The following is a 27898-nucleotide window of genomic DNA, read 5'->3' as shown; positions in this document are numbered from 1 at the left end:
TAAATGAAGGCTAAAGAAAACCCCTAACCATATGGCTTGGCTATGCAGGAGAACACTGACTTGGATCATGTGAATTCTGTCTCCTATTTAACATTTCTGCTGGAGGTCAAGGAAATCAAATCATCTGGCATATGCCTATAGCACAAACAGTGAAGAGTTGATAACTTTCATATTTATGGTGCAGCTCCCCAGGAGTGTGGGGAAATATGCTTTACTCACTGGTCAGTATCAGTGAGTAAAGAAATCAGTAGTCCAGAGAAGATGTAATGATATCCTTCAACTGTGATTAAGGCATTAGGAAGGGGCTGAAGGATAGTGTACTCCCTCCATTGTCTGCTGCTTCTCTTCTCACACATGAATGACCTCTTCCCACTACTGCCATTAACTTGGTTGTCATTGTGTTTGCATCAATATGACCATGGTTTGACTTAATCCCGAGGTGCTTCTCATCAAGCATTTGAAACCAGGATATTTATTGTTTAAAAAAAAAAAAAAGGAACACATCATTGCTCACTATTACATGCCACTGTTGTACATCTTCTTGCACTGAATCTGAAAGCCTACGCCCTCTACTTTCCTGAGATTGTAAATTGAAGCACACATTATCCTCACCCACAAGAATACTCCCCCCTCCCAAAATCAGTATTATTGCAAGGAGTTTCTCCAACCACTAACCAGCTACAATGTTTTGAATCGCCATACTTTGGCTTATTCTTTGATTGTATTCATGAACAAAGTTGGAGCATTGTACTCACATTTTAAATTTTTATCCCCATAACCACATTGTGGTTCTTCTTCTTCTTACCTGTAATGGTACACAGTAGACTTTCTTGTGTAGTTCTTTTCCTTTCTGCCACTCATAAGAGGACATGTTATCTCTATATCATGGGTTTCCTATCTAGTCAGTAAATACCCTGAATTTTTACCAGTTGGGAAAAACAGTAGTTGGCAAAAATTAATGTCTTCCTAAGCCATCAGTAGATTTGTCTCTTCCATGCTTGTGCCACTGTTCATTCATCCTAGTATTGTATGTGACATCCAATTACTCTACAGACCTTCAGTCATACCATTTAATTCCATGTGGTTATTCAGTTCCCTGTCTGATTAGTCTCTCAATTGGAGGCACTTTTCTTACTCATTAATGAGAGTCACACCGTAGACGTAATAGGACACTGCAAGCTTACTTTGCATTGTGAGGTTTGTTTCAAATTGTGGCTTAGCAAATACATTTATGGTGGAAGGAACATTTCAGCTCACCAGGAAACATGTTCCCTGCCACATGTCTGACATGTATTGCTTTTCCCTAGGGTGATCTGACAAATCTTGTGCATGGCAGCCACTGTTCTAAATATAAGCTGACAAGAATACCTGGAACCAATGCCTTTGTTGGAATAGTAAATGAAACCTGTGATTCGCTTGCCTTCTGCGCCTGCAGTATGGTAGATAGACTCTGTCTGAACTGTCACAGGTAAGAGAAATTTGAAGTAAGGTGCAATGATCAGATAGTACTTATTTAAAATGGGGGCTTTGCACAGTGTCAGATAATGCACATTCTTTTTTCAGTAGCTGAATGACACATGGGCATTTTTGAAAGCCTGTTTATGTAAAACCTTTGCATAGTGCTTACTTGCCATATATTTCCAGGTGGCCTCCTGTGCTTTTGGGATAAGTCAAAATAGAGGTGGGGAAATTATCATACACCTGGTCATCATGACAGGTAAAAACAATTAACAGCTGTGACCTGGTACTTGCTCCCTCCTTCTTTCCAAAGGAACAGCAGTCATTCCCTCAAACTCAGCTGTTTCTGTCTGTGTGACAATTGATGGCTGCTTGAGTGCCACAGTTTGTCTGTGCATAGAAGAGCCCACAAAATAGTCCCACTGACTGAGGAGCTGCATTCCCAGCTGCCAGCATCAAAGGAACTGGTCACTCCTCTACTTATCCAAATCTACCCATCAGATAGCCACTGAATCCCCACATCAGAGCTCTACTTCATCTTCCGAAGGGCTTGGTTGCATGTAAAAGAAATTATGCTTCCTCTTTTACTAATTCACCCAAGGAACTGATGTACTGGAGGAACTGATGTGCTGTTCCTCCATCAGCTCAAGCTCTGTCCCTTTTGCAATACAGGTTTAAAGGATTTTTCTCATCTATGGTCCTTGAGTCAAACATCATTCCCTTCGTGACTTGGAAGTTTTTGCCTGGCCTTGTAGCGTTGAATGTTCAGACACTTGGAATAATACTGTGCTCTTCAGCCTATACACTTATTGTGTGAATAACATATCTGGTGAAGTTTAACTCAGTAGAATTCAGAATAAAATTCTTTCATAGCAGAATATTGGGACAACTAATACAGGTATTCACAACAGATGCAAGTAAATGAGTTATATTTTGGGTCTTTATTTAGCTTCCAAGGGCTATCTTGCAACTGCATGACAACTTCATGAATAATAGACCCAGTACTATATAACTTGAAGTGCACTAGAAGAGGAGAGGGCTCTATAGCCTAACTACAGAAATTATTTTGTGGCCTAACTTAAGAGAGACAAGGACATTTAGCAGGACAGTTAGGCAGAAATTCTGTGATTTAATACTACTTTTGTTGTTTGTTTCTTTCCTGAAGAATGGAGCAGAATGAATGCGAGTGTCCTTGTGAGTGCCCTCTGGAGGTCAATGAATGCACTGGCAATCTTACCAATGCAGAAAGCAGGTACGTAGGGCTAGCACAATAATAATGGTCTTTCATTGACGTTCACAGTATTGCTTTTCAAAGTGTGTTTTAAATTAATAAACAGCACTGTGGGATAAGTTTTTGTGATTATGTTTTTCCTTGTCTCCCTTCAAAACATAGGAATCCTAGTTGTGAAGTGCACCAAGAGCCAATGACATTCACTGCAGTTGATCCCAGCCTACAAGATGCTCTTCCACAATGTATTAATACTCAGTGTAATCAGAGGATGGAGAGCGGGTAAATTATGTGCTTTCTTTTCTTTAAAAAAATGTTAGCAATTATTTCATTTATTGTCTAATGATAACCTAGAATGAAACATTCATAGAATGGCAAGAATAGTTCATGCTTAAATTTCATTGGATTTTGGCAGAAAAAACAATCACTTTCTTTGACTTAACACAAATATCATTAGAGGACGAAAGAAGTCTCTCTTGTACAAATTTATTGTTGTTGTTATTGAGAATACCTGCTTAGACTCATCAAGTCAGATTGCACCTCTTCAGTACATTCCTCCAAAAGCCAGCAGTAGTCTCACCAGGTGCTTAAAGAAGACTTCAGGATGTTATTCACCTCAGCGTAGGGCAGCATTTCCAAATCTTCTTTGGTCCACAATGCTGTCCGCAAATGCAGCACACAGCTCCCAGAAGTGACTGAAAGTGATGTCGTTGCCAGTTACTTCCAGATTTGGAGACTGATGATGGACCTTCAAATAGCAGTAAGAGGAACAGGCTTTTCAGACTGCACGCTGGAGCTCAGCTTGCTAGACTGAGCCTCCTGCCGCTATTTGGTGCTCCATTGTGGGCCCACCCAGGTTAGAACTGGGCTATAGGTTTAGATAGTCATAACTACCATTATGACTATCTTTGTACCATTACGTACCATTGATTTCAGCTTCCTTAGTCATGACTAACTGAATTTATAATAAAAACTAGGAGTGTTCAATAGACTTGAAATAAGGCTCTGGCAGTGTTGTTTATCATTGCAAACTTTATATCTTCCAGGGACTGTTTTGGTGTCTTAGACTGTGAGTGGTGCATGGTGGACAGTGATGGAAAGACTCATCTAGATAAATCCTACTGCGCCCCGCAGAAGGAATGCTTTGGAGGTATTGTGGGTGCCAAAAGCCCTTACGTGGATGACATGGGAGCCATTGGTAAGGGTAACCTATGTTGTGGCAGCACTTTTAATGCACTTGATAAATTCAGATACACGTAAAATCGACACAAGCAACCTCAGCGATTGATTGGGGTGGCAGTATTTTTAGGGATGACAGAGAAGCAGAATGCACCCAGCACTGTTTCACAAGCGTTTATGAGATGCCAGTCTTTGAACTTTCAGTGGAATAGCAGAATATCTTAGCAGAATAATAGCAGAATAATAGCAGAATAGCCCTGCATAAAATACAGATTGTTTTTCTGCTGCACATTATAAGATAAAATGCCATTGTTGGTATGTCAACTTGAACAGGAAGTTCTGTTTTTGGACCCCCTGTGGCTTCAGAAAACCATCTATGAAATCCGCAATTTTTACCCATTTAAGCCCCCTGGAGAGGACCAGAACGCAGCTCTGGTCACCTCTGGAAGGCTTTCTGAAACCCACAGAGGCCGCACAAGTCTACCCATGGCCTCTGCGGGCTTCAGAAAGCCCTCTAGAGCAGTGGTTCTCACACATTCAGCACTGGGACCCACTTTTTAGAATGAGAATGAGAATCTTTTTAGAATGACATCATCAAGCAGGAAATTTTTTAACAATCCTAGGCTGCAGTCTTATCCAGGATTAAGTCCCATTTACTATCATTGTTAAAGCAGCTTGTTAAAAGTGCAGGTCTGTAACATTTCCCCAAATGCAGTCACATACCATGGCAGCATCAAGTCTGGTATATTAAAAATAAAATATTGAAATGAATGGGGACCCACCTGAAATTGGCTCGCGACCCACCTGGTGGGTCCCGACCCATGGTTTTAGAAACACTGCTCTAGAGGCAAACAAAATGTAGCTCCCAGTCACCTCCAGGGCTCAGGTTGGCCAAGTCTGGCTCAGTGCAGGTCAGGGGACACACAACCCGCAGATAACAGAGATCCCACCTGTATTCCCATTGGAACCTGCTGTGTTTTTGCTTTCCCTTTTGGGAACGACTCTTTGCATATAGGGTGATAGTTCATGGCTTTTTCTCAAACCTCTAATTTATGTTTTCAGGTGGTTTGGACTTTTAGCAGAACATTTACATGTTGGTTTTTTTTCCTTCTGAAATTCAGGAGATGAGGTGATAGCTTTGAATATGATAAAAAGTGCTCCAGTTGGTCCTGTAGCAGGAGGTATTATGGGATGTATAATGGTGCTTGTTCTGGCAGTGTATGCGTATCGTCATCAGATCCACCGCAGAAGTCATCAGCACATGTCTCCTCTTGCAGCACAGGGTGAGTTCAAAAGTTTCTTCACTTGTTTTTTGTTGTCTTTTACTGGGCTGTGTGTCATTAAGAAAGAAGGAAATTTTTCAAGGTTTTATCTTCCCCTCAAAAGCTGAAATTTCTCCCCTTTTTGATAATCTGGTGTGTGTGTTTGTTGCCATGCTCTTTCCCATAGTCACTTATCTACAGTAACAGCATGGGCAATGCTTCCCTCTGCTGGTTACAGAATTTAAATCTGTACTGTTCACGTGGAGAGCCTTAAAAATATAACATGTTTTCTAGAATTTTGCAGATATGATTTTTTGTCCAAATATGATTTATTTTCTCTCTTACGGTTAAACTGTTCTAGATAGTTAATTATTTTTCAGCCTAGATACCCATGCATTTTGCTTCCAGAAGTTATGCATGGAGTTATTTTTCTACATGTATTTATCTGTCACCTGTTGTTCACTGTTATAGGATTGCTGGTCTTTTTGCAGTAAGGCAAGAAAGAGCAGATCATAGCCCATTTTATTACACCATTCCTATCTAGAAAGTACCTAGTGAATGTGGAGTCCCACTGTGATAACACTGGGCAAATACATATAGCAGTTTAGTAGTAATCTGCATCCTAGAAAAGCTGGTGAGCATAGCCACCATTTCCAAATTTTCTAGAAAACCTATTATCTTATGAAGGTAGATGGTTAGCTAGAATACATGAGGGACTTGGGCACAATATGCAAAATTTTTGAACAGGCACTGTCCATGAGAGAACTGTAAAACTGGAGATTTCTAGTCTTACAGACATTTTAAAAGGAATTAGTTGCAGAGTGGAAGTCAGTAGGAATCAATCTAGTCTTAAAGCAAAAAATGACACATTCTGTCTTACGACCAACTGTTATTGGAATGGTCTGCATTCACATTGCTGGCTCAAAAAGGAACCAGAAGATACTAGTGAGCTTTTTTTAAAACTCTTTGGTGACAGTGTCCAACGCTTCCACCAAAATATTTAAATGGCTTGTCACGAGGTCTCTGGTCTCATATACTAAAAGAGGAGCATTTCCATTGCATTGCACTCTTACAGGATAATGCAACATTTTTCTGGTTAACAGTTGCATTTTTTCTGTTTGTAATGGTGTATAGAAATGTCAGTCCGAATGTCCAACCTGGAGAATGATAGGGATGAGAGGGATGATGACAGTCATGAAGACAGAGGAATCAGTAAGTATCTAGCAGTCACATTGTAATTGGAGGTGGAGAAGAAAATGGGAAGAGGCTTGGTGCTTTCTTTTTCCTGCCTTTCCTACAACCAATACAAAGCAATTAGCACCTCTGTAAACATTTGAGAGGGCAAAGTGCTTTAAGAGTTTTGCTCCCATTCACGCAGACATCAGCACTTGACTATCAGGTTGCCGTATTTGTCTTTGAGAAACTGGAAACCATAGTGAAAGTACCGGCTTGCCCAAAGCCACCCATTTACTTTACGGTTAACATGGACAATGATTTGAAATCAAGTGCAAGTCCAGCATTTTTCACATTATGTCACACCACCTCCTGCTTTTCTGCAAAGATCAAACACAGTCTGGCAAATACAGTTGTAGCCCCCAGTTCAAACAATTTTAGATGAAAATTCATGAACTGCAGTTGATCTTGACTTGCTGATTTCTGTGCCCTCACTAACAAGAAGTGTGTTGTGATAGCATTTTGACACTGGGATAAAGGAATGAAGCTAGGAAAACTATTAAGTGTGGAAAATATTAATTCAGGTCAAAATGTTACCTTCAGCCTTTGTGTTCAATTTCCAAGAACTATATAAGTAGTCATTTCCAGTAGTTTGGAACCTAGGTAGCAGAATCCACAGCTGTTACTGTAAAGGTACCTGTGTTTACCTCTCCAGGTATTCGCCTTCATTGATATCATGAGTGTTTTTGCACTAAACTTTATAGTTGAAGACACCTTTAAGACAGATATGGGGGTAACTTGCTTCTAGATTTATCCTAGTGCTCACGGTATTAGGCTGGGGACAAAATGAGTAGCTGCTCATTATTCCCAAAGATTTGAGATTTTGGTCACTATTAGAATTTTGCAACCATCTTATAATGGCATTCACATAGAATCTTCAAGTGTATCCTTGTGTTGAATGTGTGATTGAGTTAAACCTTGCTCTTTCTCTCCCTTCCCCATTCCCTTCTAGTCAGTAATACTCGATTTATAGCGGCAGTTATTGAGCGGCACGCGCACAGTCCTGAACGCCGACGGCGTTACTGGGGGCGGTCAGGAACAGAAAGCGATCACGGTAAGAAGTTGGAAGTTGTTGACTTCTGTACTGCACACTCATCTACTTGCACCACTTGGCAGCGTTACAGATAAATCATCAAAGAAAGCATTCCCAGCTCCACTCCCTGTTGCTTCGTACTTAAAACAATCCTGACACTTTCCATTCCAAAGCAAGACGTTATCCAGTATCAAGGCTATTTTTGTCAGAGTTAAGTTCTAGCATGAATCCTTGAGCTGAAGTTTCTGTAGTCAGCATCTTAATCATGGATTAACCAACCTTGTTTCATAACTTCTCAGCAGAGACAGAATCACCACCAAATTTACCTTTCCCCTCCATCACACTCCATAGCCAAACCAAATACCTTTCAGAGTCTCTATAAAAGGGGGAAAGTTTGTATATTTCATTTTGTATAATTTGAAATGTTTCCTTACCTTGAGGAGGCCTCTGTGACTACCCCACCACCACAGGATGCAGCACATGCTGTATTGGCATGGCTGCATCAGTGCTGGACAGCTGGCTAGGATTGGACCCTTGTGCATCTTTTTTACAAAACAGCCTTTTTTCTAGCAATATGTACCAGAGCCACCTCCTTATTGCCAAGTTAAATGAAGCCTGAAATAGACTTCCAAATGTGGAATGCATTTTTGTGCATTATACTTCAGTTGATTATGAGCTGCACGAATGGAAATGTATTGATTCTGTACCACATCTGTATAGATAGGAAGAATGTTTGTGCCAATAGTATTTGAGGTTCCTTGACATTTCCATTGTCATGTCTGTACTGGACTATATTTTTTGGCATATAACAGGCTATGGGAAATAGCTAGTAAGACAGAGCAGCTGCTTCTAAGTCTTCAAATCTGTATCAAGTGGATGAGCCTCACCCAAGGCTTAATGTAAGTTTAGCAAGAGTTTCTGCCAGAGTTGTCAGCTGTATACTCTTGTCACTTCTCTTACTAAATAGAGATGGGTTGTGTTGCTAAATGTGGGAACAGGGCAAAGATTTTGTTTGTATTGTATTTCTTGAAGTCCTTGAACATTTCTAGATGACAGCATCCCTGCCCAGAAAACTTTTAGTACACGATGTTGAAAGTGGTTTGGAACATTCAGGCAGTCATGTGGTACAGTCCTTTCTTGTATCTTGTATCAGAATGTTCATAGGGATTTGGAATCCTACATTACAGTATTTAGTCACATGAAAAATATGTACTTCAGGGAGAAGGGGTGCAAGTAACCGCCATGAAATTTTGATGTGGTATAGTCATGGGGAAAGACTATCACGAGTGCTGGGCCTTTTCATTTGCCTCTAAGGTGCTAGGCATCAAACAAAAATAAGTGTACCCTCTGTCAAAGAGATCATAGCTGTGTAGAAGAGCCTTGCTTCCCAAGATACGCTACCATTAGTCAGTGGGCCTTTTGGCACTTTGTGACTGGAAGGTAAGGAAGAATTGCTAGATAGAAGTACATGTGTGATGACTTTAAATGTCCATCTATAGAAAATACAATGCTAAGCTCTTTTGTGCATTCTAAAGCAGTACAGACACATGAGATGACTATCATGTGAGTACTTGCATGTTTTAGTCAGCTCTTAGTGCCACATGTTGACTGCTCTTTGTGTGGAGATACTGACTTCTAGAAACTTTTGAGGACTCCAGAAATGATTTTATGGGTCATTTTGCACATGGTACAGCAACAAACCTTGGAAGTATTTATTCTGTAGCCCAGGGGTGTCCAAACCTTTTGGTAAGAGGACCACATCATCTCTCTGACACTGTGTCGGGGGCCGGGGGAAATTTACATTTCAAATTTGAATAAATTTACATAAATATATTAGAGACGGCACTTATATGAATGAATGAATTTTACTGAGCTTTTTTGTAATACACATGAGATCCAGAAAAGGGTGGTTGTTAAAATAATTCCTGACACATGACACATCTCTTCCTAGGGAAAAGTACAGAACAAACTTAAGAGGAGTCAGAGTGGGATCCTTCCCCCCCAGGCAGGAGCATGTTTTTACTCTCACTCTCCCCCCCCCCAATCCTGGCAACAAGCAGCAGCAAAGGAACACAATTAGTCAGGGAGCTGGTGGGCACCTACCCACTCAGGACAGGAGTTTGTTTTTCCTCATTCACACAGAGAAGGGAGCTGCCTGTCTCCCTCTGTCAGTCCCTCCCCCAGCCTGCACCCAGCACCAAACAAACTTGGAAACAGGCAGAGAGCTATGTGTATTTCCCCATTCACAAACGGACCCCCCGCCTCTCTCCCTCTCTGCCAGCAACCCCAACAAGCAAAAGCAGTAGGTTTCCTCCCCATTCAAACATTCCATGAGTTCTTCCCTGCAGTGCTCACCTCCAACACTGAGCACTTGCAGCCCAATTGGATCCACACTTTCCTGGGAGTAAACCCCACTGAGTCTGATGGGATTTACTGCTGAGTAGACATGCTCTCCAGCTGCATTCAAACATTTTTCCTTGCAGCACTGGCCCCCCAGCACAAATAGATTCAGTTTCCCCTCCCTCCTCAGTGCCTGCCCCCCCCCCCAAGTTATCCAAACTCAAGCAGGATAAATAGATCCAGGACTTCTCACCACCATCCATGCCTGCACTCAGCTGCAGCCTCCCCAATCTAATGGGAGGGTTGCAAATGGGCACGGCTCCTGCCCTCCTGTGAGTGCTTAGCCTTTTCCTCGCTGTCGCTAGGAAGAGCAGTCGCATCGGGGCATCGAGGTCTCCAGCAGGCTGAGTGCCCATTGGAGATGGGGGACTCCCTGGGGGGCCAGATGGGGCCCTTCGCGGGCCGCAAGTGGCCCAAGGGCTAGGGTTTGGGCAGCCCTGCTATAGCCAATCCTGACTACCTATATAAGGCTGCGGCACTTACATGGAAGTGTCCCATTAAATTCAATGGGGATTACTTCTGAATAGACATGCATAGGATTGCACTATAAGTGTACATTTCTGTAAGTATATTGTGGTCAACCCACAATTTACATTTTTTGCTACCTCTGTGGGTCCTCCAGATGTGGGTTCAGAACCCTCAGTGGGTCAAATCTGCAGGTTTTGAATCCACACATAAAGATGGCCCACTCTATTTAACTTCTTATATAACACAGGCTTCTTTGTCAATATTTGTCACTCCCCAGTGGTCACTGTCTGACTCCGGGGGTGTCCTATTGCTCTGTTCACCAGGAGGCAGGTTCTTTAAATATAAAAGAAAAATAGACTTTGGCCAAGGGCTGGACTAGGAACCACCTCCTGTTTTCTTCCTGGTCTCCTACCTCCACAGGGAATGCATGCAGGTTTGCAGCTTGGTCAGAGGAGCCAGCTATATTTAGTATAAAATAACTCCTAAAGATCTGAGAAATACGTTTGGTTTGTGTTTGGAGGGGAGGCACAGCAGGTTGATAGATTGCAAAACAGTAAACAAATTTAAGCACACATACCAGACTTTGCAAGTAGGTGCACAAAAGGGGAGAAGCTCTACAGTATTAGTACCATAACATGTATAAAAGGAATAGGCATTGGATATATGTATGAAAAGGAGGTAAGAAGGATAAGCTAGCAGTTCAAGAGGAAATCTGTACTTGATCTGGCCTTAAGGCAGTTGCTTGTGGCTTCATGTATAAGACTGATGATGAAACGTATAGTAGATGGGCATCCCATTAGAATGCAGTGTGTTCTTTAAGCATGAGTATTTACTTCATTTCTCAATGAGAATTTTGTATGTTGCACATTTGAGCTGGTTTTTGCAGGTTAATATAAAATCTCACACACACAAAGGTTACTTGGATTGCATTGAATGAAACTCACTTTTGCAGTGTGTGCATATCTACAGACTTCTAAAAAGTTAGCATGTATTGCATCATTTTCTTCTAATGAGATTGTTCCTAATTATATTGAAAAATAACTGTTGTCTTATGTACTTATCTAATGTACATATATTCTCCAGTATATTGTTATTGGTGGCAATATTGTGATTCTTCCCTTTGTGGATTTTAACATCTTTAAGACATCTCCTTTTTGCAACTGGACTTCGTTGTGGGGCTTCAAAGCTCACTAACGTGCAGCCAGACATTAGTTGAAATGAACCCTAGATCTGGGGATTTTAATAGTGCTGTTTCCAGGCAGTGTTGCCAATAACTGAAAGGCTGATGAAGGCCCTAAAGCATCAATGTAGATGAAAGGGAACACAAATGAGGTCCCGAAGGGGAACTTAAATTGATCTTTATTTTGATTTTGTTTTCTCTGATTACACCATTGTCTCAATTACAATACTGAAAAATTGTTTGTCCAGAAAATTCTGGATTTTATCAAAGAGGAATTCAGTCCATCATCCTTGCTCAGACCAATTACTTATCCTGCTACATGGTACCCATGGTGTGCTTTGATTTTTTTTTTCTTCATTGTCACAAAGAAGTAAGTGCAAAAATCCACTGAAGTAGCCATGTTAGGGAAGATTACTGGGCTTGGCTGGTTTTTTTGTCTGTTCATGGAATCTCTCTGCTGTCTCGCATATTTATAATGCCCCAGCCTGCACATTTACGCAACACTCACAGCTCAATCCTAACTAAGGGCCCAATCCTATCCAACTTTCCAGCACCGGTGCAGGGCAGCGTCAAGGTAAGGGAACAAATGTTCCCATAGCTTGAGGAGACCTCTGTGACTGCCTCCCTACCACAGGATGCAGTGCATGCCCCATTGACACGGCTGCACTAGCACTAGGAAATTGGATAGGATTGGGCCCCAAATCTCCCCCCTCCCCCCCCCACACACACTGATAGAGTCATGCCAGTGGAGCACATGCTGCATCCTGGGGATGGGCAGTCTGGAGGCCTTCTTGAGGTAAGGGAATTCATGTTTGCTTGCTGCAGGGCAAGCCTCTGTTGCCACATTGAGTTGCCTCAGATTTGCTCCTGGGATCCACACCAGGGAGAGGGAAGTGGACAGGGAATGGAAATACTTTGAGGGAACTAAACATTTTGAGGGTCTTTAACAAGGTAATGAAGTGAGAATGTGGAGAAAGGGAAACCATTTTAAAGCAAGGTATTCAAACACAAATTGCAATTTTAGCATTCCTGTATGATGCCTTTTTTATAGTAGTGCCAGTGCCTTATCATGTTGATGTGCATAGTAGATTAGAGCATTGAACACCAAGTACATCTGAGCTTTCTGTCACAAATTCATCACTTCTTACCATTGTGGTCTTACTTTCCAGGCTACAGTACAATGAGTCCTCAGGAAGACAGTGAAAACCCTCCCTGTAATAATGACCCTTTATCAGCTGGCGTGGATGTGGGAAACCACGATGAAGATTTAGACCTGGACACCCCTCCTCAGACTGCTGCACTCTTGAGTCACAAGTTCCACCACTACAGGCTGCACCATCCAGCACTTCATCACAGTCACCACTTACAGGCTGCAGTCACAGTACATACTGTTGACGCAGAATGTTAATAACCTTTGAACCCAGGGGAAAAGCAGCAAGTGGGCACTGACCCAGGCAGCAAAGGGCTGGCTTGCCTTTGTACTTTACCCAGATATTGTTTTGACTGACGTCATGACACTAGTTTCATGGGAAAATTTTACATTTCTAAAATGTAATGTTGGCTCTGAAGTGGAAAAGAAATAAGCATGATGAATGAACCTGCCATAACATTCAATAAAATGAAAACAGTAGGAATGTACAGCCTCCAAACACAGGAAGGAAGGTTTACAGAGCAAACTGGGCCTCTTGAACCTTGTGAATCTGAGCCAAGAAAAGACTGTACTCAGACAAAGTGGAGATAGAGAGAGACCGAGAGAGATGTTTGCTTTCCTTAACTGGAAGAACAGAAACCTTTGTAGCCGGAGACAAAGAAGGTGCCAGATCCAGAAATATTTGTTGCCACAAGGTTTCCTTTGGTTGAGGGTGTTTGTGGGGATATTTTAAAGTTCATTGCTCTTACAGATTGCTGTATGGGACCTGGGACAGTGCATCTCAAGATTTTTAAATAAAGGAATATTTTTGTACTATTTATTGAATTCAAAACATTCATGAACTCAAAGGGAGGGGATGAAAAAACTCTCCACGAATTCACCCTATGTGTTTTTTCTTGTGTTGGCGATGTTGTGTCTCTTCTTAAGAAGACTTCTCATCTCTCTAACAGGGATATTCACCTACACCCCCACCGTGCTATAAAGGGAACATGAAGAAATAGTTTGCTGATTCGTTTACATGATTAATGTTTGGTTTCCATGGTCATTTTTGTAAACGTTGGAGATGGTTTATAACACAGTATTTTTTAAATATATATTTTAGTGTTGGGGAGGAGGGCTATCAAGCCTCTTGGCTAAAGCACTGAGGAATTCTGCCTCTCTCTCATCACACTGTCTGTTCAATCCTAGACTGGAACAAGATTCCATTCAGGGTAGTAATGGAGTGTTCCAGCATCTCTCATGATCAGTAAACTAAAAATAATAATAATCAAGCTCTATTCTCTATTCAGATGACAATAAATTTTAAAAAATCCCACTGAGAAGTAAATAGAGTACTTGGTAACATTTTGGTCATTGTGAAAGGTTTATTTTGGAATCCTAACATGAACTGCTGTCATCTTCATCTGGAATTTAACACTGCCTTAGTGATTCGTACAGGGATTAATCCAATCTGATTGGTACAGCAAGGGACAAAGTAATTTTAAATTAGTTTTAAATCACAGGTTTGTGTTTTATAGATTCACAATTTGTGATTAAAAGATTATGAAAACATTCTTGCACTGTGCATATGATTAACTTCCATTTTTATGTAGTATCTCTGGATACTGTTTTGATGATAGGGTACTTAATAGTGATTATGTTTAAAAAGTGGTTCTTAAGCAGTATGGTAAAATAAGTATGCGTGTGCTATCTGGATCCCCTTTATACCATGTATAAAATTACAATCTCTAGTGGAATAAACTGTATATAAAGTATGGGTCTATGGATTACTTTTGACAGTACTGAGAATAAAATGCAATTCAATTTTTAAAAAATTTAAATTGAGGAGTAAGCCAAAGCTTAACAGTAGGTTTTTTTCCCCATTTCTCATTCATTTAAACTAAGGGGTTGAAATTGAGAAATACCATCTGTGAGTCAGTGAGGACTGTGTGTAAGGAGTTCTTCTTTTTCGAATATGGAGAGGGATACACTGTACACCATCGGAATTTCCATGTGTCTGGGTTGCACTTTATGGAAGAGAGTGGAACACTTGTACAGGCAAGTGGTTTTTAGCTTCCTAGCACTTAAAAATTTGAAACTCTTAAAAGACTTCAAATACACAGTGCTTCCCTGTAAAAAGTTGCTTGTCTCTTTCAGTTATTTAAGATTTTGCAGCAGGTAGTCTCTGTTTTTGAAATATAAGTTCTAGAACAGTGTTTGTGATTTTATGGAACTTCTGGAAGAAGAAAAATATGTGAAACGCATATTATATTGTTCATCTCAAAATAACAGTCTTGTATCTTTAGATGGAGAGAACAGGAAAAATACAGTCTAGGTAAGAATTCATTCCTAAGTTGTTTACTGCAACTTTTTGTGAGTGATCTCCTTTGTTATTTAACGTACAAAGACTATTGCATCAATTTCCAAAAAGTAAACAAGTCACTTTGTGTTCAGATGTGTCAATAATACAATAACATCTACAAATATACAATTGCAGTAGTTTTTGTTGCAATATTATGATTATGATAATACAAGATAAAGATACAAGATTTCTATAATTAAACTTCAGAACTTACATTAGGCTACATGCTTTGCTGCTAAAATTCCCTCTTCTACAATTGCCTAATTGTTAAAGGTCCAGGAACCCTAAAGGTGAAAGTTTGGCTATCCCTGCTCTAAAACAGTAAGTACATGCTAACATTGGAGTAGATTCAAGGCATCTTTCTTCAGAGCACATTGCTCCTCAGGCTCTTTAGAAAGAGTTCACTGGAAGCACAAATGAAGGAACAAATAGGTGACCCTTGCTTAGCACTGTGAATTTACATTTAAATCAGGACTGCCAGAAATCTAGATCTTTTCTGAAAAGACTGTTGACTGCCAAGTTCGATATCAAAGTTTCCCAAAGCAGTCTCCTGGAGGAAAGCTTCACTCCCACACCCATATGCATATGTGTACATGCTGTCAACTGATCAGTAACAGGAGAAATAAAGCGAACACCACCACACCATTTTAGCTGCTTGAGTTTTTATCAAGAGGAAGCACTTTGGAGCATAGGAAGCTGCCTTATACGGAACCTCCATCTAGCTTAATACTGATTACTGACAGCTCTCCAGCATTTCTCTGCCCTACCTGGTGATAGCAGGGATTGAACTGGAGACCTTCTGCATGCAAAGCAGATGCTCTGTGACTGAGCTGCAGCCCATGCCTTCAGTATATTCTCATGCACATCAGCCAGGGAACAAGAATGTATTCCAAAATGAACAAAGAAAAAAACAATATCCTGGATGACTTTAGAGAAGTAGTACTTAAGAAAAACAGCCTCATGTGAAAGCCTTTTCACATGAGAGAAGTAACTAGCCTACACAAACAAAAAAGGGACATTGACTTGTACATTATAAATCTATTACAAGAGTACACTTGCACTTAACCATATATATGAACACATTTTGCTGAGTTATGGTTTTTCTTAAGTGATGTGCTTATGATAAACTTTACATTAGTGACTCAGTTAACGTTTATCACTCCTGACAATGGGCAATATCCCAATTTACATCCATCAAAGGTCTGACTACTATAGCTTTGGTTTTCTACTGAGACGGATTTGCATACACAACAAACCACAGCTCACAATATATGCATGGGATGAAGGAATCAGGTTTCCAGGCTGCTCTTTTTGAAGGCTCTTTGGTTTACTGTTTTAAAAGCAACAGTAAAGTAATTACTTTATTAGAAGCAACCACCATTCTATGGATGTGTGAACAAAAAGTCTGAATTCAGGCTGGATCCCCACTGAGGAATTATGCAGAAGCTTGCTGCTTCTGGCTTTGTACCATTTTAGCTGATCCTAAGAAAGATATTTGTATTTGTTGCCTACCTATCTGAACTTCTGTCAATTAAATAAGCCTTTTCAAAAGCACATCTGGGGACACAGGGCAACTACACAGCATATGTGGTATTAAAAGCATGACTTGAACCATTTGGTGTACACCAGGGTTAAATTACAGTAATGCTGTTAGTGATTTGGTTAGAGGATGTATTGATTTGTATTGTGCTCTAGAGATTAGTATTAGCAGACAAGTAACTTGACTAGCTTTTCCAAGGTCAAAGACAATGGATTGCTACTAATCTTAGGAAGCCATGCAACTTGGAAGAAGAAGGGAGAGAGGAAGAAGTACGTTAAACTCATTGGGGAGGAGAGTTTTCTGGTTGCATGGCAGAGATTTGTTGTGGCCCAGAATTTAGAGCCAATTGCTACAATTCAGAAAATGCAGGATACTCATGGTTATTTATCAAACAGCAAAGTGTGATGAAATGGATTTAGAACTGTTGGCCACTGTCTATAGAAAAGCAACAAGTTCACAATACTCTGGACTAAAGCCACAAAGCAATAGCTTTAAAGTCCAGAACATACATACATACATACAGTATTTCTTTTTTACAATATAAAGAGCCATAATAGAAAACTACCTTTATATTACCTCAGGCCACTAGTCCATCCAGTCAAATATGCTAAATAAAAGCAGATTCGAACATGGTCTTCGAACATGGTGACAGGCCTTGCCGCCTATGGTGTACAATTTGTAAACTTGCAAATCATATGCCCCGCCTGTGAACTATATCAGGTCTTGTTTGTCCTAAAGACCACCACTTTGGTCCTTGCTGTTGCAAGGTACAGTGTATGCATTGCACTAGTCCTCTGGGAACACTGGAGGTAAGAACATATAACTGTATTCTTTGACATGAAAAAAGAAATCCTAAGTATTCACTTTCTGTAAATAAATCCACAGAAGCACTGCAGACAGTGAAAAATGCTGTTTACCAACAGGACCTACACAAGAACTCCTTGCATCTGAGATAGCATACCAAATGCTTCCTCACCCCCATTGAGTGACACACAAACAACTTCTCCCATTCCTGGAAAGGGAAGGGGACAGCATGGAACAAGGAAGTAGAAAGGAGAACTGTCACACTTCCTCTTGCATGCTGTCCCCCCTTCCTCTTCCAATGCAGGGGGCAGCAGAGGTGAGTGGGTAGATGGAGGTGAGCACCTGCTCTTAAGCTGCTGACTGTGGTGACTGCCTCAGTCAGTCTTATGGATGGGACATCCCTCTTGACAAATAGCGTCCAACATTACTGGAAATGACAAGAGGCAAGTTTTGAAGGGAAAAATAATTACCTGTATTCGTTCCGGTAGGTTTTCACCACAAACTTACATGTTACCTGGTGTTTACACCAGTGTGAACTTTCTACACTTGAAGAGGATAGACCCTCTGGCTCTGCAGCTGCAGGTTCCAAGTGGGATTCTGCTGTGTCTGTTATTTTAAAGGGAGCCATTTCTTGTTCCAAGGGGAGCATCTCATCCTTGCACTTCCGTAACTTCACACAAACCTTCACTAACTATATAGTGAAGGTTATACATTCACTAACTAAATATAGTGTTGGAGAAAGGGACATAGGTGTCTTAGTCCAGTATCTGCACATCAGATGGGACAAGCACCTACAGCAGAGAAGACCCAGAATGGAGCAAGACACATCAGTCAAGCTTTGCGCTTCCCTCATTTTTATTCAAAACTCAACCCTGCCCAGTTTGTTAAGAAGCAGGGTGAGTAGACGGCCAGCTCCAGTAAGGAATGCAGTGACAGCATCATCTTCCAAAATGAATGAGAATGTAAAAAATGAATGGGGAATTTGGCTTCTCCATCGGTGTTGTGCTGGTGTTGTGTTGTCCAAGTTACACCAGCCAGCATTTCTGACATTGTACTGGCATCTGTGGTGCATTTGTTGGCAGGCACCAGCCGGGCTATCATTGCACCAGTGTAGGTAAAAATACACAAGCATATCTTACAGATAGGATTGGGCCTTATGTCTCTCTTTTGTTGCACAAACTCCCATGTTCTGGTCACTGATAAAAACAAGATCCAGACGAGTGGGTAAACAGAGGACTGTAATGCATAGACTTAAGAATCAAGTCAACTCTATTACAGCCTGATCCTATGCATGCTTACTCAGAAGTAAGCCCTATAGAATTCACAGGCTTCTGTCCAGATAAGGCCACAGGCTCACTTTCATAGGTTGGAATGGAATCCATCTCAATTACATACTTCGTTAGGTGTGTACAATTCTTTTCAGTCAACACCTAAAGAATAGATTGTTTCAGGTTACTTATTGTAACCTCATCCTATGTAGTCCATGCACATATTACCCCAAGAAATACTACCAGACCCAAAAGCAGACCAGGTGCCTTCTGGGTAATCCACTTTAGGTAGACAGAGTACTGTGCTGTTGAATGAAGGAAGTGGCTTGAAAAAAGAAGCCCTGAATTTCAGTGCTGGACAACTATGTTGTATTACTTATCTGTCAATCTTATTCTTTTGCATTCATGCTTTTGAAAGGAGAGCTACAAAATTAGCCTACTGCTGAACTCTAGAAATTCCAACAGAAGTGAAGAATAACAGAAAGAGAACCTGAACTAAGTTTATAACTTCTTTATCAGGCTATTATGGTGAATGGGGACCTTGCACTTTAATAGAAAAACTCCTGTTGATTATGATAGCTAGAATAGCATGATGTTAATTAGGTTGAGCCATCCTGTTCTTCTCTACTGTCCTGGTCCCCATACTGAACTTCCATCTATGCAGGGGCAGCATAGCTGGAATTAGTATTAGGACTTACAAAACTTGCACCACTTCTAACGATCCTCACTTCTGCTCCCCTTTCAAGACAGCATCACTAATCTGTTAAGGTGAACAGGCAAAAATCCTTGCTCACAAGTGTGTGCTTACATTCTGCTGTCACATGAAAAGATCTGTGCTGGGATACTAATCTCATTTCTGGTATTACAACAAGAACAGAACAGGATGTTGCTCTCCCCTCCCCCCACACTACTGCTAAAATAATCAACATGGAAGTATAGCAAGAACAAAGCAGCAACTCTTCCTAAAATCTTTTCATCCTTAAATCATGCCGGAACGACGAGGCACTGAGACTACCATCAGCACACCCTACTGCCGAAACAATGGAGATCAGTGGGTGTCCTAAGAATCTAACCAGCACTTAGCTGAAAGGAAAGGAAGACATCATCTACTTCAGGATTGTCTCCTCCTCTCACCCACACCTATTTCCCCAGCAGACTTCCTAAGGGCTTGCTAACATCTCTGACAGTATGTACCTTATGCTTTATTGGGGGATACTGTACTGCAATTCTCTTGGGTCATGACTGCAAAAGTCACATTGCTGGCCTTAATTTATATATAAAGAGTACTTTACTCTTTGAAGTATAGTCACAAAGAAAAGTAAGTTGTTCCAAAAATACTAAATGGATCAGCTTAGGTATGGATTCATGTGATCCTGAATGATGAACAGCTCTCAGTCAAGTGAGGCAAAAGCTATTCAAGGAGCTGGTCTGGGGTTTTTATTATTATTACCTTATGGACATTCACGTGATTAATTCAAACTGGAAGTTGCCATGTATTTAAAAGAGTGCATATTCATATTTGATATGTCCATCACACACCTGGAATGTCAGCCTACTGCTGAACCGGGAATGTTGGCAGACACGTTTCCCATCCATTTGGCCCTAAAGCATATACATTTGAGTTTGAATAATTCCAATCAGGCAGGAGCATTCTGAAGACATTTTGAGTTTGAAGACTTCTGCTGAGCAGCCATGTCTAATCACACCACAGCATCCCAGCAATATTTTAATATTTTAAGCCTCCAGCCAATAAAGGCAGAACACCATTTTGGACAAACACTGCAGTTCATGAAGTGGACAGACGTTGCATTTCATTGGATTCCTTATTTCCTCGTAATGACTATTTACTTTTACACCTATAATATTTTACAGTCCTATGAATGTACTTTCCATAACAACATACAAAACTATAAACCAGACCAAACCAACCAGAGTAGAAAATAAATTTATATTGGGTCACTGGAGGCACAAAGGATTACAGTTTTACAGACTATTTTATCATTTGACTGTCAGTCCATCTGTAGCAGGATGTAGTCTGTATCCATGCTGAGATATAAGTGTTGTTACCCATGTGGTTTCTACACAGTAAGACAAAGGATAGGACAATGGGAAAAAAAAATAATCTTCCAATTAGTTGCAAGCATAATATGTACTGTCACCTATGTTCTAAGAACAACTGAACAACTATGCTCTAAGAATAACAGGGCTATACATTAAATTGCAGATTTGTTTGGTCTTGCCAATAGGAGGATGTGTAATAACTCTTCTGGGGTTTTACACTAGGAGCTGCAAAAGACAACACAGTTGCATCAGATAAAAATACAGTATAGCAGTTGACTTAGGACACTCTGCCACAACCCTTTTGCTGAAGTCGAACAGAGGCATGAAGTGGTTCTGATCTAGCTGGAGGACAAAATTACATTAGGATGCTACAAAGGTAAGTGATCACCAGTTGCACTCCTTCCAACCTACATCCAAATCTGTTCTTCACAACATTGTATGAATTGGCAAAGCTGCATATGTCATATAGACGGCAACACCAGCAGTGCCAATCAACTCATACATGGGGCCAGCCAACAATACCAGTGCAACAGTTTTATTGACTACTTGTTTGCTCATGGAGCAAGCCATAGGCTCAGAGCACTAAAACAGCAGTTTGTTCAAAAGTCTGCATTGATGGTCAATGCATAGTGAAGTCCAATGTGTGGAAGTTAAAATACAGGCAAGATGCAATTTGCAACTACTGAAAGTGCAGTGTAATTAAGTGTGGAGCCAGTCTGTTTATTTAAAGGCTATGATTCTAACTTACTAGATGTCAGGCCTGGTCAATACAATCCGTTTTATTTATAGCAATACTAATATGGAGGATTCAGCAGTCTTTAACTAAAGCAGGGAGATCCAATACGTGAATAATGCTTTTCCAGGAAATACTACTTACTACTACAGTTCATATGCACAATGCCTTACACAAGATGCTAGCATTCACTTGGTTATTCATTTGCATGAGCTTCACTGAAGGGTGGAAGAAATCTTGACACATAGCGAAAGGCTCTTATTTATCACTATAAAACTGCTTTGTTTGCATCCTAGATCACAAAGCAGACAGTATTATATAAGAAAGCAACAAGAATTCTTCCGTTTGTCTGCATCTATATCTTTTCTTTTTGTTGCCCAAGTGCCTGTTGAAATATAGCATGTATTCTCTAGTGATGCCCACTCTTCTGGTTGGCAACCTTCAGTCTCGAAAGACTATGGTATAAGCCTACAGCACCCGGTATTCCCAGGTGGTCTCCCATCCAAGTACTAACCAGGCCTGACCCTGCTTAGCTTCTGAGATCGGACAAGATCAGGCATGTGCAGGGTAACAGTTGCCACTCTTCTAAGCAAGTTTTATTGCCTTCTTATTACCGAAACGTAACTACAGTCAGTTCTCTTGGTACACAAATTCACTTACCTGCAAATGGCAGAATTGCCACCTTGTCCTTGTTATCCGTGAATACTGTGCTAGTGCAAGCTGAAAATTGTCTAGATTGAGTCAATTTACCACATCAAATGGGGATTGGTATTGGCCCAGGGAGAATTGTCAAACAAATTTGTGTCTGTTTCCAGACTTGCCCCACCATCTTGAGTACCATCTCAGGGACTCCAGCTGAACCTTCACAACCCTGGTGATGATGAAAGGTCTCTGGGAGGCTACCTGAAGGCTCCTCTGGAGCTGAGGCCTGCCAAGGAAAGGAGCCAAGGGACAGGTGGAGGAGGAGGACAGGTGAAGCAAGCCACTCTCCTCTGCTGATCTTTGAGGATTTATTGTTGGGCCAGCACTGAGTCAAGGGACAGCCAGCATGGAGAATTCACCATTGTCACAACCGTCAATGCATTGAGGGATATCCAGCATGGAGGAGGAAGCATCAGATGTTGGAGATGTTGATGAACCCTCACTATTACCCAGCTTCACAGACTTCAAGTTAAGATTCAGGTTCATAGGTTGTATGGTGAAGAGGGACCCCTGGAATAGGCTTTCCCCTTTCCCAATAGGCTCAATGATTGAGGGCCCAACCCTATCCAATTTTCCAGTGCCAGTACTGCTGTGCCAATGAACTATGCACTGCTTCCTGTGTTGGGGAGGCCATCACAGAGGTCTCCTCAAGGTATGGGAAGATCTGTTCCTTTACCTCAGGGCTGGAAAGTTGGATAGGATTGGGCCCTTAGTATCCACTAATACGGTATCCAAAAGGTTTTTCAGTAACCTAACCCAAGTGGCTACTAAGAACTGACTGTATAATTTTCTGGCATAGATGTGTATTGATACTTTTGTTCTAAAAACATTTCAATAATAAAAAAATAAGGGTTCTATAAAACACAAATTGATTTTACAAAGTTGCTCCTCCAGCTGACTTTTCCATTTTTACCCCTAGTTTTCCACAGGCTTGAAAAGGCCTGGAAACCTCCTCCCTGCTGCTAGAACTAGCATTGCGATGGCAGGGAGCACTTTATAGCCATTGAATAAGGCTATTGGCAGCGCATGGAGCTGAGTGCTGTCAGTCCACTGGCAGCAAGGCTGCAGCATGTGGTGATGGACCTCCAAAGGATAATCAATAACAGTAAGTCAGCAGGGGAAGTGGAACAGGGAGGAGGAGGAGAATGGAGCAAGGGCAGAACAGATCTGGGGCTTCGTAGTAGCTGTGGTCACCAAATCCATAACCCATTCCAGGACCTGATACTGCAGCCTGCCAGCCCAATCCTGAGCTGCCCGGAGCGCCCAGGCTCAGCGGCACTGAAAAGGGCTGTCGCTGAATCCTGCGCCTCCTGCGCTACTGCGTCCCTTTCCCCCAAGTAAGGTAAGCAGCCCTGCAATGGGGCTACTCACTTTACCGCCAACCAAAAGGTCGGTGGTAAAGGCACTCGTGCAGGGCATGCAGCCCTCCACGAGTGCCCTGGATCCTGTGGAGCTCAGCTCCACCGATCCTCCTCCGGCCCGCCCCCGGAACGCCTACCGCCCACCCCTTGGCACATCTCCTCCCCACCGGCCTCCCCCCTCCCCAGATTGCCTCCTTCACGCCCCCGTCATGCCCCTGCCTCCCATTCCACATCCCAGTGGTCCGGAGATCGCCCAGGGCTAGCCCAGCACCGGCTGGCACTGGTCTAGCATTGGCAGGAGCCCGGCAGTGAGCCCCGCAAACATGCCTTATGGCACGTTTGCGACTGTGGCCGGCAGCATGCAGACGTGCCGCCAACCACAGGATTGGGCTCTGGGTGCATATGAACCTTTGCCAGCAATTTTGCTGGCACCAATCCAAGTAGACCCCTCTGCATCATTGAGGCTTATACCCATGTAAGAGAACTAATGAATCTCCTTTACCCAGAGGAGACCTATGGGACAGTTTGGTGTGCCAGTGGGGGGTTTGGTGGCATTAGTGGGGGGGGGGAAAGCATGGGATAGGGTTGTGAAGCTTCCCCAAAATTAGAAAGCATTACTCAGAATTCTAATGCTTTTTCTCATTTTGGTTCTGAAACAGTGCAGGCAAGTCATCTGAAGTCAAAATGGCCTCTTTTTAGTCACCAGCCAAGAAAAGGCAATTTCAAAGATGTATGTTGGGCTGAAGAGGATAAGCACTGTCAGGTCAGCAGGGGAGGATAGCCCTTGCTTTCCCGATAGCAGAGTGGCACGGGAGCGTAGGGAGACAGCACAAGAAGCAGGCAATCGCAAACAGAGCCAAAGGAGCAGACACAGGCTTGTTTGTTGCAGAAGCAGGTATTGGTAAAGGAGCAGGCAGAAGAGTAGTCAGTCATATGGTCTAGAAGTCAGGGATACAGAGAGGCAAAGTCATGACAAGCAGACTAAGTCACAGAACAAACCAGCAGCACGACACGCAGAAACTCCATCACAGCAACCCACACTTGGAGTCTGTTCTTGCCTCCATATATACCAGGGCCAGCCAATCAGAGTAGGGCAACCTCATAGTCACAAGACAGTCTTGTGACCCACTCTGATTAGCTGTCCAGTGGTGCACTGCACCATTTCTCCATAACCTATGTGATTCCCACCTTCAACAGGTGCAGTTGATTGTATCGGCACACATATACAGTGCTGCTCTTCCTTTATTTACATTTCATACCAGGCCTGGATATCAAGGCCCCTCCTGCCACATCCTGGTTTCCAACAGTTCAGGGCCTGGGATGCCAAAGGCCTGACAAGCACTCTAACTCCCTCATAGTGACTAAGGTTATTAACCTGAGTTACAACATTCCAAAAGATATTAGTTCAATGAGTGTAGATGGGAGAAAACTGTATACAATCTTTAACCTATATCTATCAACCTGTATCAATAGACCCATCAACCTATAGGCAACAAACAAAAAGATCAAACAGAAACTAAATTGAAAAAGAGCAAACTGAAATTCTGTTTCAACACTAAGAAAAATACTGAGAAAGAGAGTGGTTAGTACTATTATGGCATTAACGAAAGATAAGTCACTATTCACATACCTGCTGGTTGTGACAAAATTGAGGTGTAGTATTGATTTGATCTCTGCAAGACGTTTGGTCTCGGAAGAATTATCTGTTGTAACATAAACAATATTCCATCTGATGGAATAATGCCTTAAAGTTAGCCAAAAAGTCAGTTGATTTTCATCTTGAAGATTCTTCTAAAGCAGTTCAACTGATAACACAACCAATATTTGAACTAAAGTGGTAATCTTACACACATTTACCTGGGAGCAAGTCCCACTGGATAATGGGGATTACTTCTGAGTAATGCAGAGAATTGTACAGCAAGTCTTTTTGTGTTGCTGCTCTAGATGGTGTGCCAGAAGACCTTGTTCAAACTTATCAGGGTCTGACTAAGGTCTTCACTAAAAGATGCAGCAGAAATTTTGGAAGTATTATGAAGTTTGCCAAGTGTTTCATACACACCCTGATGAGACTAGTAAAATAATTTTCCTAAAGCCAATCAGAGACACTACAAAATTAGCCAACTGATTGATGGTGCCAATACCTCACATACTACAAGAAAGTGCTGTCACACATGTGTACAGGTTGTTGCACTGGAGTTACTCATTACCATTTTAAATTCACCTGTGACCTACTGGAGATGGAAGGATTGGTTTTACTATATCACACTTGGACCACACCTATACTCAACAGTTTGCTTGCTTGATGGTAAATATGAGTGCATCTTTTGTTGGAGGCCATTCTATTCCATAGATCTTTTCTCCCCCCCCCCCCCAGCAAACATAGTAAACTAAACAAGAGTTAAATGAGTTCCTTGCACACAAGTTGTTACAGCATGCAATCGACTTTTGTTGTTGCATGGTGTGCTGAAGTGACTGCAAAGCACTCTTGGCCTCACTTCAGAGTACTGTACAAGAGAAGAGGGTGATCATCCTGCATGCCATATATGCCAAGGTAATAGGTACAACTAGATGTCTTATATTTGTATGACACAAATGTTTTAGTCCTTGCTGTGAGATACTAACCAAGTCATCTGCCTGGTAGATTTTACTTGTTAACCTATTCCTGCTTTTTGGACCACAAAATGGTCTGCTTTGCCTGTATGGCAGGAGAGAAGATGTACCCTTCCTAGGCATTCATTTCAGCAAGTGGGTAAAAACTTATTGCCCTTAAGACACTTGCAACACATGATACAGTCTCTGCAAACACTGTGGGTGAACTGGATGCATTCATATGCCAAGTTTCCCATATCAATACCAACATAATGTTTAAAAAACAGATGGAAAAAATGGTGATTAATAAATCACTACCATGGCATGCTCTTCTGCTTCTGCTCAGGAGATGATCAGACACTTGCATGTTAAAAACAAATACTTTCCACCCTGAAGGTGCTTGGCCCACAACTTACTTTGTACTGAAATCTGAGAATGTGGTGAGGATAAAGTCCTTTGTGGAAATGTGGTTTCCAGCAGACATTACGGAAAAAAAAAATACAGCAATTGAGTCCTGACATGTAGAAAGTTATTACTAAGCTGTTGCTTTTACAAAAAAAAGTTTCATGTTGCAGTATTTTACTGTATTACTGAAGGATTTTACTACATTACTCTTTTCTGAAATAAAGTATTGTTATACATACTACTGTGAGAGCCCCTGCATTACTCTTGTCCCCTCCCACATGTTTTACCATGAGAAATATTTGTCCCATTTATTTAAAAAAGTGAAGGAGGGGTGGCCCAGAGTAGCAAGTGCAACTCACAGCCACTCTCAGCTCAATTCTGGGCCATCTCCTCCTCCTTCAGGAGGAGCATTTTTTAAAAAGGGAGGGACAAGCTGATGGAGCTGCCCGCTTCTTTAATAAAATGATTAAAAAATGGGCAGTGGGGGTGAAATTGGCAGCACCACCCCCACAGACATGGCACCCCAGTGCATTTACCCCCCTAGCTATGCCACTGACTTTATGAGTAGAAAGGATTTTGGGAGTAGAACCTCTCCCCTCCTTCCCCACCCAGCCAGTTTAAAGTACTCTCCCACCAATATGCCGCCCCCAGAACTACCACTCAAGAAGTTGCTTCAGCTGGTCTTGTGATGGGCTGCTCCTGGGGTTCCAATAGGTATCCACGTAACTGTATCAATACTTAGAATGCAATCCTACATGTTTAGTAAAAAGCCCAGCTATGTTCAATAGGTCTCATTCTCAAGTACGTTTGTATAGGATTAAAGCTCCAGAGTCCAATTTGTTCATGCCTACTCAGAAGTCATTCCCATTATAGTCAATGGGGCTTACTCCCAGGTAAGTGTGGCTAGGATTACAGCCCCTGTGCAGCTCAACATGCCAGCATGACTGCTTTAACCATTTATGTGGATGTGAATCATCACTATTTTCCACAATGCAGGTCACTGACCTCACTTTTTCCACCCCACAACCCTTTGATTCCACCTTTCCCAATACTTTTTTTTTTTTTCTGTTTGTCCATCCCTATATTATGCAGGCCTCTCCTGCAGGTTCAATTACAGGCATCTGAGGAAGTGAGCTGTGGCCCAAGAAAAACGTACTGTTACACACCATTATTAAATGGGTTTAAGTGCCTCCCCATTGTTTTGGCTGCAGCCCATGAACAACACAGCTACCCTTCTGCCCAAAAGGGCTGCACTATTTGAAAGGAGAAGTCCCTCTGTTGGTGGCAGTATGGATAGCCTTCAGTTGCAACAGTCTGGAGACCATCAATCCCTAGAGCAGTGGTGTCAAACTTGTATCATACCGAGGGTATGATAGCATTCATGATGTCTGCTGAGGGCTGGAAGTGGTTTCATTATGCAGGAAGTGATGTCATTAAATAGATCAAAACCAAAAATAAGCACTCTTTCTCACTTAGCTAACTCATTAGCTGCAAATGACAGAA

At 41.7% G+C, this 27898-nt stretch overlaps 1 protein-coding gene and 1 pseudogene across 1 annotated transcript in view; one reads left to right on the top strand and one right to left on the bottom strand.

Moving 5' to 3' along the window:
- Positions 1–14345, top strand: part of CACHD1 (cache domain containing 1) — a 164825-nt gene extending 150480 nt beyond the window's left edge. The window contains exons 20-27 of the mRNA XM_066625926.1: positions 1308–1468; positions 2624–2710; positions 2852–2968; positions 3733–3884; positions 4987–5148; positions 6262–6339; positions 7313–7414; positions 12611–14345. Coding sequence (XP_066482023.1) covers positions 1308–1468; positions 2624–2710; positions 2852–2968; positions 3733–3884; positions 4987–5148; positions 6262–6339; positions 7313–7414; positions 12611–12849 — 1098 coding nt within the window. The 3' untranslated portion in view covers positions 12850–14345. The remainder of the gene's footprint in view (positions 1–1307; positions 1469–2623; positions 2711–2851; positions 2969–3732; positions 3885–4986; positions 5149–6261; positions 6340–7312; positions 7415–12610) is intronic.
- Positions 14346–21803: 7458 nt separating this feature from the next.
- LOC136649782 (5S ribosomal RNA) lies at positions 21804–21917 on the bottom strand (annotated as a pseudogene).
- Between the last annotated feature and the right edge of the window lie 5981 nt (positions 21918–27898).

Source organism: Tiliqua scincoides, chromosome 4 (genome assembly GCF_035046505.1).
Source record: "Tiliqua scincoides isolate rTilSci1 chromosome 4, rTilSci1.hap2, whole genome shotgun sequence".
Taxonomy (NCBI): Eukaryota; Metazoa; Chordata; class Lepidosauria; order Squamata; family Scincidae; genus Tiliqua; species Tiliqua scincoides.
Note: the sequence above shows the minus strand (reverse complement) of the source record. Positions and strands in the feature narration are given on the sequence as shown.